The sequence below is a fragment of the Callithrix jacchus genome, chromosome 8 (assembly GCF_049354715.1).
Source record: "Callithrix jacchus isolate 240 chromosome 8, calJac240_pri, whole genome shotgun sequence".
NCBI lineage: Eukaryota > Metazoa > Chordata > Mammalia > Primates > Cebidae > Callithrix > Callithrix jacchus.
Genome location: NC_133509.1, coordinates 98928594 through 98941825, shown reverse-complemented (window position 1 = coordinate 98941825; position 13232 = coordinate 98928594). Strand labels below are relative to the sequence as shown.

At 38.4% G+C, this 13232-nt stretch overlaps 1 protein-coding gene across 4 annotated transcripts in view; it reads left to right on the top strand.

The window, feature by feature from the left end:
• ESR2 (estrogen receptor 2) overlaps nucleotides 1-13232 on the top strand; it is a 72250-nt gene that overhangs the window by 17032 nt on the left and 41986 nt on the right. For all 4 annotated transcript variants that reach the window (XM_078333158.1, NM_001267736.1, XM_035258621.3 and 1 more), the window contains 1 exon segment: nucleotides 8735-8851. In XM_078333158.1, the coding sequence (XP_078189284.1) occupies nucleotides 8735-8851 (117 nt within the window).

Below are 13232 nucleotides of genomic sequence, written 5' to 3'. Positions count from 1 at the left end.
TAGTAGAGACGGGGTTTCACCATGTTGACCAGGATGGTCTTGATCTCTTGACCTCGTGATCCACCCGCCTCGGCCTCCCAAAGTGCTGGGATTACCGGCATGAGCCACCGCGCCTGGCATTGTCAGTCTTTTTAATTTTTGCCATTTTAATGGGTATGTGGTAGCATCTCATTGTGGTTTTAATTTGCATTTCCCTAATGATGATTTTGTGCATCTCTTCATGTTTCCACTGGATTTTGTTTCTCTACATATGTATAAATATGGTTTACAAAGTTCTTACATATACTAGCATTTTATTCTGACTGTTCCATTGATCTCTTTCTTCATTCTTGCATAAGAACTATTTTACATGTTTCTAGGTTATTTGAACTATTATAGTGTTATAATGTATTTAACACCTGCTGTTATAAGTTTTAAAATGTCCTAGTTATTTTCTAGTTTGTTCTTTGGAATGTTAGAATGATTTAATTGCATGATCTTTTGTCTTTAACATCAAGGATAAAAAAAAAATTCTAAAAGCAACAGAAAAGAAACAAATAACCTACAGTGGAGCTCTGACGTCTGGCAGCAGACTTTTCAGTGGAAACTTTGCAGGCCAGGAAAGAGGCATGACATATTTAGAGTGCCAAAGGAAAAAATTTTTACCCTATAGTAGTGTGTACAGTGAAAATATCTTTCAAGCCATAATTAATATGTGAATGTTATTAGCCAGACAAACAAAAGCAAACAAAGGGTTATATTAGCTTTTTGTTATTTCCCAGACAAACAAAAGCTAAGAGATTTTATCAACACTAGACCTGCCTTAGAAGAATTGATAAAGGGAGTTCTTCAGTATGAAAGAAAAGGATGTTAATGAGCAATAGGAAATCATCTCAAGGTACAAAACTCACTGGTAATAGTAAGTACATAGAAAACCACAGACTAGTATAGCACTGTTAATTGTGATTTGTAAACTACTGATATTTTGAGTAGAAAGCCTAAAGGAAGAACCAGTTAAAAACAATAACTACAACAACTGCCCCCCCCACCACCCGCCTTTTTTTCCCCCTTTGAGACAGTCTCACTCTGTTATCCAGGCTGGAGTGAAATGGTGCAATCTTGGCTCACTGCAATCTCTGACACCTGGGTTCAAGGAATCCTCTTGCCTCAGCCTCTGGTATGACTGGGATTATAGGCGCTCACCACCACGCCTGGCTAATTTTTGTATTTTTAGTAGAGATGGGGTTTTACCATGTTGGCCAGGCTGGTCTCAAACTCCTGACCTCAGGTGATCTGCCTGCCTCAGCCTCCCAAAGTGCTGGGATTACAGGTATAAGCCACTGTGCCAGGCCCTACAACAACTTTTCAAGACATAATATGTACATAGAAATAACAAAAAGTTAAGGGGAGTGAAGTTAAAGTTAATAGTGTTTTCATTGCTTGTTTGTTAGTTTGTTGTTACCAGTTTAACATAACACAGTATTTGCAAGCCTCATGGTAGCCTCAAATCAAAAAGCATACAATGGATACACAAAAAATTAAAAAGTAAAATATTGCATCAGAGGAAATCACCTTCACTAAAAGGAAGATAGGAAAGAAACAAGGAAGAGAAGACCACAAAACAATCAGAAAACAAATAACAAAATGGCAGGAGTAAGTCCTTACTAACCATTAATAACATTGAATGTCAATGGACTAAATTCTTCAGTCAAAAGACAGAGTGGCTGAATGGATTTTGGTTTTTTTAAATCCAACCATTTGTTGCCTATAAGAAACAGATTTCACCCATAAAGACACACATGGATTGAAAAGAAAGGGATGGGAAAAAGTATTTCATGCAAATGGAAACCAAAAAAGAGCAGGAGTAGCTATAGTTATACCAGACAAAGTAGAGTTCAAGACAAAAACTATAAAAAGAGACAGAAAGGTCACTATATAATAAAGGTGTCAGTGCAGCAAGTGAGTATAACAATTGTAAAAATGTCTGCAGCACCCAGATATATAAAGCAAATATTATTAGGGCTAAAGAGAGAGACAGACTAATATGACAGTAGCTAGACACTTCACTCCACTTTTGGCATTGAACAGATCATCCAGACAGAAAATCAACAAAGAAATGTCAGACTTGGGCAGGGTGCAGTGGCTCAAGCCTGTAATCCCAGCACTTTGGGAGGCTGAGGCGGGTGGATCACGATGTCAAGAGATAGAGACCATCCTGGTCAACATGGTGAAACCCCGTCTCTACTAAAAATACAAAAAATTAGCTGGGCATGGTGGCACGTGCCTGTAATCCCAGCTACTCGGGAGGCTGAGGCAGGAGAATTGCCCGAACCCAGGAGGCGGAGGTTGCGGTGATCCGAGATCGCTCCATTGCACTCCAGCCTGGGTAACAAGAGCAAAACTCCGTCTCAAAAAAAAAAAAAAAAAAAAAAAAAGAAATGTCAGACTTAATCTGCTCTAAAGACCAAATGGACCTAATAGATATTTACAGAATATTTCATCCAGTGGCTGCAACATACACATTCTTTTCCTCAGCATATGGATCATTCTGAAGGATATACCATATGTTAAGCCACTAAACAAGCATGAAAACGTTCAAAAAAAAAAAAAAAATTGGAGTCAAATCAGGTACCTTCTCTGACCACAGTGGAATAAAACTAGAAATCAATAAAGACTATTGGAAACTATACAAACATGGAAATTAAACCATATACTCCTGAATGACCAGTGTGTTGATGAAGAAATTAAGAAGGAAATTAAAAAATTCTTGAAACAAATGATAATGGAAATACAACATACCAAAACCTATAGGGTACAGTGAAAGCAGTACTAAGAGGAAAGTTTATAGCATAAGTGTTTATATCAAAGAAGTAGAAGAACTTGAAGTAAACAACTTAATGATGCATCTTAAAGAATTAGAAAAGCAAGAGCAAACCATACCCAAAAGTAACAGACAAAAAGAAATATTCATAAAAAGATCAAAGCAAAATAAATAAAATTGAAACCAAGAAAACAGCACAAAACATCAACAAAATATGAAGCTTTTTTTTTTTTTAGAAAATAACCCTGACAAACCTTTAGCCAGATTAACGTTTTTTTTTTAAAGAGAAGAGCCAAATAAAATCAGAGATGAAAAAGGAGACATTACAACTGATATCACAGAAATCTGAAGGCTCATTAGAGGCTAGTATAAGCAACTATATGCCAATAAATTGGAAAACCTAGAAGAAATGGCTAAATTCCTAGATGCATACAGCCTTCCAAGATTGAACCATGAAGAAATCCAAAATCCGAACATACCAGCAACAAGATTGAAGCTGTTACAGAAAGTCTCTCAACAGTCTGGGCACAGTGGCTCATACCTATAATCCCAGCACTTTGGGAGGCCAAGGCAGGAGGATCACCTGGACCCAGAAGTTCAAGACTAGCCTGGGCAACACAGGGAGATCCCTATCTTTACCAAAAATAAATAAATAAATAAGAAATTATCTAGGTGTGGTGGTGTGCACCTGTAGTTCTAGCTCCTCAGGAGGCTGGGGTGGGAGGATTGCTTAGGACCAGGAAGTTAAGGCTGTGGTGAGCCAAGATTGCACTGCTGCATTCTAGCCTGGCTGATGGAGTGTGATCAGGTCTCAAAAAAAAAAAAAAAGAAAAGAAAAAAAAAATCTCAGCATAGAAAAGCCCAGGACTGATGACTTCACTGCTGAATTTTACCAGACATTTAAAGAACTAATGGCAATCCTATTCAAACAATTCTGAAAAATAGAGGAGGAGGGAATAGTTTCAGAATCATTCTGTGAGACCAGTATTACCCTAATACCAAAATCAGACAAAGAAACATCAAAAGAATATCACAGATCAATATCCCTAATGAATATTGATGCAGAAATCCTCAGTAAAATACAAGCAAACCAAACTCAACAACACATCAAAAAGATTATTCATCATAACCAGTGGAATTTATCCCAGGGATGCAAGGATGGTTCAACATACGCAAATTAATATGATACATCATATCAACAGAATGAGGGTTGAAAACCATATGATAATTTTAATTGATGCTAAAAAAGCATTTGATAAAATTCAACATCCCTTCATGATATAAATTCTAAAAAAAAACTAGGTATAGATGGAATATACCTCAACACAATAACAGACATTTGTGACAGACCCATGGCTAGTATCATACTTAATGGGGAAAAACTAAAGCCTTTCCTCTATATGGAACCTGACAAGGATGCCCACTTTCACCACTGTTATTCAACATAGTACTGGAAGTCCTACCTAGAACAATCAGAAAAGAGAAAGGGCATCTAACTTGGAAAGGAATGAGTCAAATTATCTTAGTTTGTAGATGATATGATCTAATATTTGGAAAAATTAAAAGATTCCTCCAAAAAAACTATTAGATCTAATAAATTCAGTAAAGTTGCAGGATACAAAATCAACGTAAAAAATCAGTAGCATTTCTTTTTTTTTTTAAGATGGAGTTTCGCTCTTGTTACCCAGGCTGGAGTGCAATGGCACGATCTCGGCTCACTGCAACCTCCGCCTCCTGGGTTCAGGTAATTCTCCTGCCTCAGCCTCCTGAGTAGCTGGGATTACAGGCATGTGCCACTATGCTCAGCTAATTTTTTGTATTTTTAGTAGAGACGGGGTTTCACCATGTTGACCAGAATGGTCTCGATCTCTTGACCTCATGATCCACCCGCCTCAGCCTCCCAAAGTGCTGGGATTACAGGCGTGAGCCACTGCACCCGGCCAAAATCAGTAGCATTTCTATATGCCAACAGCAGTCTGGAAAAAAAATCTAAAGAGATCTCATTTATAGTAGCTATAAATAAAATAAAATACCTGGGAATTAACCAAAGAAGTGAAAGATTTCTGCAATGAAAACTATAAAACATTGGTGAAATAAATTGAAGAGTACACAAAAAAAGGAAATATTCCATGTTCATGGATTGGAAAAATTAATATTGTTATGTTCATACTTCCCAAAGTAATCTACGGAGTTAATGTAATTTCTATCAAAATACCAATGACATTTTCACAGAAACAGAAAAAAAAAAAACCCTAAAATTTGTATGGAACTGCAAAAGATCTAGAATAACAAAAGCTGTTCTGAGTAAAAATATCAAAACTGGACAAATCACATTACCTGACTATAAATTATACCATAGAGCTATAGCAACCAAAACAGCATAAAACAGACATAGAAATCAGTGGAACAGAATAGAGAACCCAGAAACAAATCCATACATCTACAGTTAACTGATTTTTGACAAAGGCACAAGAACATACCTTGGGGAAAAATAGTCTCTTCAGTAAATGGTGCTGGGAGAACTGGATATCAATGTACAGAAGAATAAAACTAGACTCCTATCTCTCACCATATACAAAAATCAAATCCAAATGGATCAGTGACTTAAATCAGAGACCTCCAACTCTGAAACTAAAAGAAAACACAGGGAAACTCTCCAAGACATTGGCTGGGGCAAAGATTTCTTGAGTACTACCCCACAAGCACAGGCAACCAAAGCAAAAATGATCAAATGGGATCACATCAAGTTTAAAAGCTCCTTGCGTGGCAAAGGAAACAAGTGAAGAGAGAACCCACAGAATGGGAGAAAGTATCTGCAAACTCCCCATCTGACAAGGGATTAACAAGCAGAATATAGAAGGAGCTCAAACAACTCTGTAGGAAAAAATCTAATTCAATTAAGAAATGGGCAGAAGATCTGAGTGAACATTTCTCAAAAGAAGACATAGAAATGACAAACGGGTATATGAAAGATGTTCAACATCATTAATCATCAGAGAAGTGCAAGTCAGAACTACAGTGAGATATCGTTTCACCCCAGTCAAAATATCCAAAAGATGGGAAATAGCAAATGCTAGTGAGGATGTGGAGAAAAGGGAACCCTTGTATACGGTTGGTCGGAATGTAAATTAGTACAACTACAACTACTGTAGTTCTAATTTACACCTACTATAATAGTTGTACTGTTCATATGGTAGTTGAGCTGTATGAACAACTTGAAGTTGCCTCAAAAAACTAAAAATAGAGCTACCGTATGATGCAGCAATCCCACTGCTGGGTATATACCCAAAAGAAAGGAAATCAGTATATCAAAGATATCTGCACTCCCATGTTTGTTGCAGCACTGTTCACAATAGCCAAGATTTGGAAGCACCCTAAGTGTCCATCTACAGATGAATGGATAAAGAAAATGCGGAACATACACGTCACTATCCAGCCATAAAAAAGAATGAGATCCTGTTACTTGTAATGACATGGATGCAAGTAGAGGTCATTATGTTAAATGAAATAAGCCAGGCACACAAAGACAAACCTCCCATGTTCTGGCTTATCTGTAGGAGCTAAAAATGAAAGCAATTGAACTCATGAAGGTAGAGTAGAAGGATGGTTGCCAGAGGCTAGGAAGGGTGGTTGGAATGGGGGAAGTGGGAGTCCCAGCTACATGGGAGGCTGAGATCAGAGGACTGCTTGACTCAGGAGGTGGAGGTTGCAGTGAGTTGAGATCATACCACTGTAACTCCAGCCTGGGTGACAGAGGGAGACCCTTCTTGGAAAAAAAAAAAAATGATAGCTCAAAGTATTTTAATAAAATTGGGCCATACATATCATTTCAAACATGGTATTGTTTGAAATAAAAGATATCAAGTGTAGTTAATAATTTAAGTGCAATAGAAAAGGAGTCTAAGAAATCTTGAAAAATATTGTTGTACTTCATATACATCTTCTTTGCAACATGAGAGACTCATGTTGATCTAAGAGATTGTAAAGACTGTTTCAAGATTGGAGTTACAATTAGTTTTTAAATTTAGGTTTTCTGGCTGGCTGTAGTGGCTCACGCCTGTAATCCCAGCACTTTGGGAGGCCAAGGCAATAGGGTCACCTGAGGTCAGAAGTTCGAGATCAGCCTGGCCAACATGGCGAAACCCTGTCTCTACTAAAAATCCAAAAATTAGCTAGTCCTGGTGGTGGGTGCCTGTAATCCCATCTCAGGAGGCTGAGGCAGGAGTATCACTTGAATCCAGGAGGCAGAGGTTGCAGTGAGCTGAGATTGTACCACTGCACTCTAGCCTGGGCAACAGAGGAAGATTCTTCTAAAAAAAAAATTACCTTTCCATTGTATGCTAATGTGTAGAATTCTGCATGTAATGTGCCCAGTTTAAAGAATAATTATAAAGCAAATCCCCATGTAACCAGTGCTCAAACAATGAAATAGAATATAATGGCACCCTGGAATCCCTCTGAGTGGTTTCTCCTGCCACGCCTGCCTCCCTGCCTGCAGAGGTGGGACAGTCCTACTTCTGCCTTCCTTGGTGCGTATGGTTTAACCATGTACACATGCATCTCTAAACACTGCAGGGTCATTTTCTCTGTTTTAAAACTTTATGTGTTCATGTCTTCATATTATTTGGTGGCTTTTTTCTTTTATGACTTGCTCATTTCATTTATCATTGAGATTCATTCATTTTCCACACTGAAATTCTGGTTCATTGTAGGCTTAATGTAAGATGTTCAGGCCATATTGTGTATTAGAAACAAAGACACAAAAATGCCCTCTTCACTTTCACTTTCCATCTATTTTATTATAATTTCTATTTCTTAATCCTTTCTCAGACCCATGTAGATGTCTTCATTCTCCCTACCAACACCTCATTCAGACAGCTCTCATTTGCACAACTATAGCAGGCTTGCTTTATCTAGTCTCCTGGCCTCCATCAGTTTTGCCGCCTCTCATTGGTTCTTCCGAAATAATAATTTTTGAAATGAAATATTCGTAAATCTTCCTTGCATAAATGAATTAAAAGCACCATTGTCTTAGAGATTGCTATATAATGAACAAGTTCAAACTCTTAGGATCTTAAGAAGTACAAAAAATAAGGCATTGAGCCTTATTTTTTGTACTTCTATGTCTTTGAGTTGTTTAGAGTAGCTCTACTTCATCAACTTGGTTCTGGGCTTTTCAGGGAGGTCAGATCCATTCCACATGTCACTATGTTCTCCTTGGACCACGGGCTACCTCACAGGAGCTCAAGATGCCAAGCCAAACTGTTAGAGCAGCGCATCTATTGATATATCAGTGACTACAGAAAGTCCTGTGGTCAAGCCCAGCATCAGTTGGTAGGGAAGTGTTTATTCTTTGCCCACTCTAGTACACTGCAGGGTCGCAAGGCTGAGAGAGAGAATGAAGAATTGTGAAGAGTAATCTAATACACCACAACCCTTGTCAATAGCAGTACATTTTGTCCTTATTTAGATGGTTAATTTCTTTATTTGTTCCTTTTGTTATTTTGACTGTGAATTCCAATTAAAATATCTTATTAAACCCCAAAGAGGGATACATGTAAAAGAATATAAGCAGTTGAATTTGATGTGTTGATATCACTCTTGAGGAGTTCTATGACTTGGAGCAAGTCAATTTAATGTTACTGTCTCATTTTCCACATCCAAAGGATATGTTTTTACATCTCTCTCTCTTGAGAATTCTCAGAATATGCAGAGGATAATGTATTAGTCAAAAACAAGGATATTGAAATATTCCTAGGTCTCGTTTACTTATTAACAAGGTGACAATGTAGCTTGACTTTGGCTTTGTACCTATACGGTCCTTAAGACGTCCCCTGTCTCTCAGCTGGGAAGTGTTATCAGTGTTGTTAACCAGGAAGAGAGTTAACCAAGAGATCGTAGCAATAAACTTTTCTTTCCCTCACTCTGCTATAGGACATAATGATTATATTTGTCCAGCTACAAATCAGTGTACAATCGATAAAAACCGGCGCAAGAGCTGCCAGGCCTGCCGACTTCGGAAGTGCTACGAAGTGGGAATGGTAAAGTGTGGTGAGTACTCGCTTCCCTTCTTATTGCATGTGGGCCTTGCTAAAAGCTCTGTCCTCCGAGGAACTGGGGACATGTAGCTGGGAAGAGAAGATGATTTAGGACATAGTAATTAAGTATGTGTGTGTAGTTTGTTTGTTTTTTTGAGACTGAGTTTCGCTCTTGTCACCCAGGCTGGAGTGCAATGGCGCAATCTCGGCTCATCGCAACCTCCGCCTCCTGGGTTCAGGCAATTCTCCTGCCTCAGCCTCCTGAGTAGCTGGGATTACAGGCACGCGCCACCATGCCCAGCTAATTTTTTGTATTTTTAGTAGAGACGGGGTTTCACCATATTGACCAGGATGGTCTTGGTCTCTTGACCTCATGATCCACCCGCCTTGGCTTCCCAAAGTGCTGGGATTACAGTGTGTGTAGCTACGTTGGAGGGGGCATTGACTTATCCACAGTAACTGCAGAAAACAGAGCTGGGGTGAATGGGAACATATCATGGGAGGCAGATTTTGGCCCCAGGTAGAGAAAAACTTTATACAGTTCTAGTGGTCTGACCACAGCATAGGTCACCACGTGGGTTAGGGGACTTCTAGCTACTGGAGTCCTCAAACAGGACTGGGTGACCATCTGTCTGTGACCTTGAAAAATCCAGTTCTAAGGATGAAATCCTGGTAAATGTCCACGGTTAAAGCTTGTGACAAAAAAGTAGAATATCTTGTGGATTACTGGAGTAGCCAGGCGGAAGCTAGTCATACCTTGACTAGCTTTCTAGAAGTAGAAAAATATGTAGGAGTCAGAAACATAATTGAGCTATCAAAAGTACATACAGCATAGATTTTGTTCTAGGACAGTAATAGGTGTATACATGTGTGTATATTAACATATTTACGTATATATATTCACATTTTATACACACACAAAGAAAAGTGAGCAGTTTTAGTATATAACTGACAAAGATGCCGACGCCCAGCTCTGTCCACCTGGCGAGTTTAGGTTCATTTGTCTGTACTGGCTTGTTTATAGGCACTCATAGCAGCTTGCCTGCACTTATTCTTCTGCTAGCCAGTATTTTACCTGTGGTTAGTTGTAATTTCTCTCTTTATAATTATTTGAAAATTTAAAACAAAAATCTCTTTACTCCCTGACAGTTTCTTAATAGCGCTGCCTTGTGAGCATTCTCTGCCTTTTTCTTTTTCTCTGTGTTATATATAACAGATTAGAACCCTCAGCTATTATAGTTCAGAGTTACAGCAGAAGTCCTCTTAATTTGATCACGCTTCTCTGGCTTCCTAGAGTCACTGATGTTCTTCATTCCTCAGTAAAACATCCTACCAGTACCCAAAGCCTCACCTTTGGGTACTGGTAGGATGTTTTACAGAGGAATGAAGAACATCAGTGCATGTATTGGTTACTCTCTCAAACACTTAAACTTTTCTGTTCCCATTGCTTCAGTTTGTCCTTATCAGAAACCAATGGGCTTCTTCTCAAACCTGTTTTTGCTCAATGCAATTGTTACATTATAAAATTTAATTAAAATTTATGCAAACATATTATGAATAGGAAAAGACAAGTTTGTTTTTTTCTATGAAAGTTTAGTTGAAAGTTTTGAATAAAATCTTTTATGAATACTTGAATAAAATCTTAAAGGGCTAATAGCTATTGAGATAGGTATGGGTGAGATTGGGGGGCAAAACGTAAACGTAGGAAGATCCTGAATTCAGAATTCCTTAGAAGTATCTAGATTCTTGCTCTGTTTTAAAGAAGCTGAAACTAAAAATCCAGAGATATCTCATGAGTAGGTTTATGCAAAAAAGTGACTTTGTCTAATTGGCCCAGATAATTAAAGAGCCTTGGCTCCCTGACAAAAGATTGCAAATAAATGTTTTAAGTTTTAAGTTAAACAATATTTTAAGGCGAGTGTGTGTGTGTGTGTTTAAAAAATGATTTCCAGCTTAGTCTTAAGAACTCTTTTGTTGTACTAGTGTCCGTTGCACAGAGGTAGCCCTCATGGCCCAAGGCAGTCTATGCTGGGAAGGGCATGGAGGTTGGACCCCATAGAGTGTTTCATCACTTCTTGCATTGTGACTGTGCTCAAACTAGTGAACCTCTCTGGCCATCGGTTCTCTTATCTCTGAACAGAGATATCTGCTTCACTGGATTTTGTGAAGTATGAAAACATGTATAAAGACTTAGCTCAGTACCTGACACTCAGTTTTAGTTTTTCTCCTTCTCTCTCCTTCCCTGGAAAGCTCATATGAGTTTTGATTCAATACTGTTTCACGAGACAGAGTACAAAGGGATAAAGAAGCTTTCATAGAAAAGGGAATGAGAGAAATTTCTGAATTTAGCCAGAAAGTTTAAGAGAAGACTGTCTTCTCTGTGGAGATTACAGAAGAAATGAGATGGGTTGTTGCAGATATACAATGGGATATTTCACCCTTCACTGACCATAGAGAAAGACCATTAGAGATGAACTTTCTTAATTCTGTCTCTTTCCTGTCCCATCACTCTTCCTATCTGCCCTTCCCCAAACCCTCTATGCACACTTTTTCTTTCTTTTTTTTTTTTTTTAAGATGGGGTTTCACCATGTTGTTCAGGCTGGTCTTGAACTCCCAACCTCAGGTGATCTGCCTGCCTTGGCCTCCAAAGTGCTTGGATTAGAGGCATAAGCCACCACGCCTGGCCACGCTTTTTCTTCTATCAGGTCTTGAAGGCTTAGAGGTTCTACCTGCATTTTGGATCCTCCTGCACCATCCTGCTTCCCCCTATTATTCTGAAGCCATGTAGTCTGTTATCACCTTTTTCTTCTGAATTTCTGATCTTGTCTTTTCTACTAAAGTTTTGATGTGGTCCTATAATGGCAGGAGGACATTCACTTAGACTAACTTTATGGATGAAACTTCGTTATAAGGATACACTGAAATGTAAGGAGCCAGGAAATCCATCTAAATAGCCATGTATTTGGCCTATATCCCCATATTGCTAGGATAGCTCAAAATCTTTTGGATGCCATATCTTTCTATACCTGCTGTATATTTTTCCATGAAAGGGATTTGATAGGTAGGTAGTATAAAATAGTGGTTAAACGCATCAGCTCTGGATTCAGGCTACTGCTTGGGTTTAGATCCTGCTTCTACTATTTTCTACCTATACCATCTTAGACAAGTTATTTAAGCTTATGTTTGGTTCCTCCTCTGTATATTGGAGGCAGTAATATCTCCTATACTGTAGAGTAGCTGTCAGAATAATCTATGTGCAATATGCAATAACTGGTGCATAGAAGCTTCCAGTAGATGTTAGCTGCCATTAGTATCATTTGTCACTATTATCGTCATCATCTTTGGCTGGGGCTATTTGCCACTCTAATATGGAGCACTCCTATTTGGTAGAGCTGCTCATTAAGCTCACTGAGAGGCAGCTGCCTAGGTTACAGTATAAAAGCCGTAACACTAGAAACATCCTCGATAGAAAAATGAGTTCCTTGTCAAGGGCTTTATTTATTGAGTCTAGAATTCTCAGAACTCATTACAGGGCCTAGAACATTAGACTTTGTCAGTGAAAACTTGTCAAGTAAATTTGAATGTATGAGTTCAAAATCTCTCACTTTGGGTGTGTAAATCTGTTTTCTAAATTGCTTTTTCTCATATACTCTACAAAAGAGAAATGCATGATCATACAGGTGCTTTTTTTTCTCTTTTTTTCCCATGAGAGGGTATCACTCAGCTGCCCAGGCTTGAGCACAGTGGCACAATCTTGGCTTACTGCAGCCTTGACCTCCTTGGGCTCAACTAATCCTTCCACCTCAGCCTCCTGAGTAGCTAGGACTATAGGTGTGTGTGCCACCGTGCCTGGCTAATTTTTGTATTTTTTGTAGAGACCAGACTAGTTGAACTCCTGGGCTCAAGTGATCCTCTTGCCTCAGCCTCCCAAAGTGCTGGGGGATTACAGGCATGAGCCACTGTGCCTGGCATACAGGTGCTTTTTAAAACCATACATTTTGCAGCAAACTACCATGGCACGTGTATACCTGTGTAACAGACCTGCACGTTCTGCACTTGTATCCCAGAACTTAAAGTATAGTAAAAATAAAAATAAACATACACTGTGTTCCATTTTACCCTAGGTGTATAATTGACCTTAAATACCCATAGCATTCTACTTGATTACAAATAAAATGAATTATATTTTAGGCCTTTAATTCTTTCAGCAGTAAATTTGCTTCAAATGTTTCTGAATAAATAGAGCCCTTTCTTCTACTATAACTAGTCAAGGTTAAGAGGAAATTCTGATAAATTTTCCTGGGAGCCAATAATTTAAATTTGCTCATACTTTCTAACTAATATTTATTTTTTTTAATGTAGACAATTGAATTTAGTGAAAAAACATAATCAA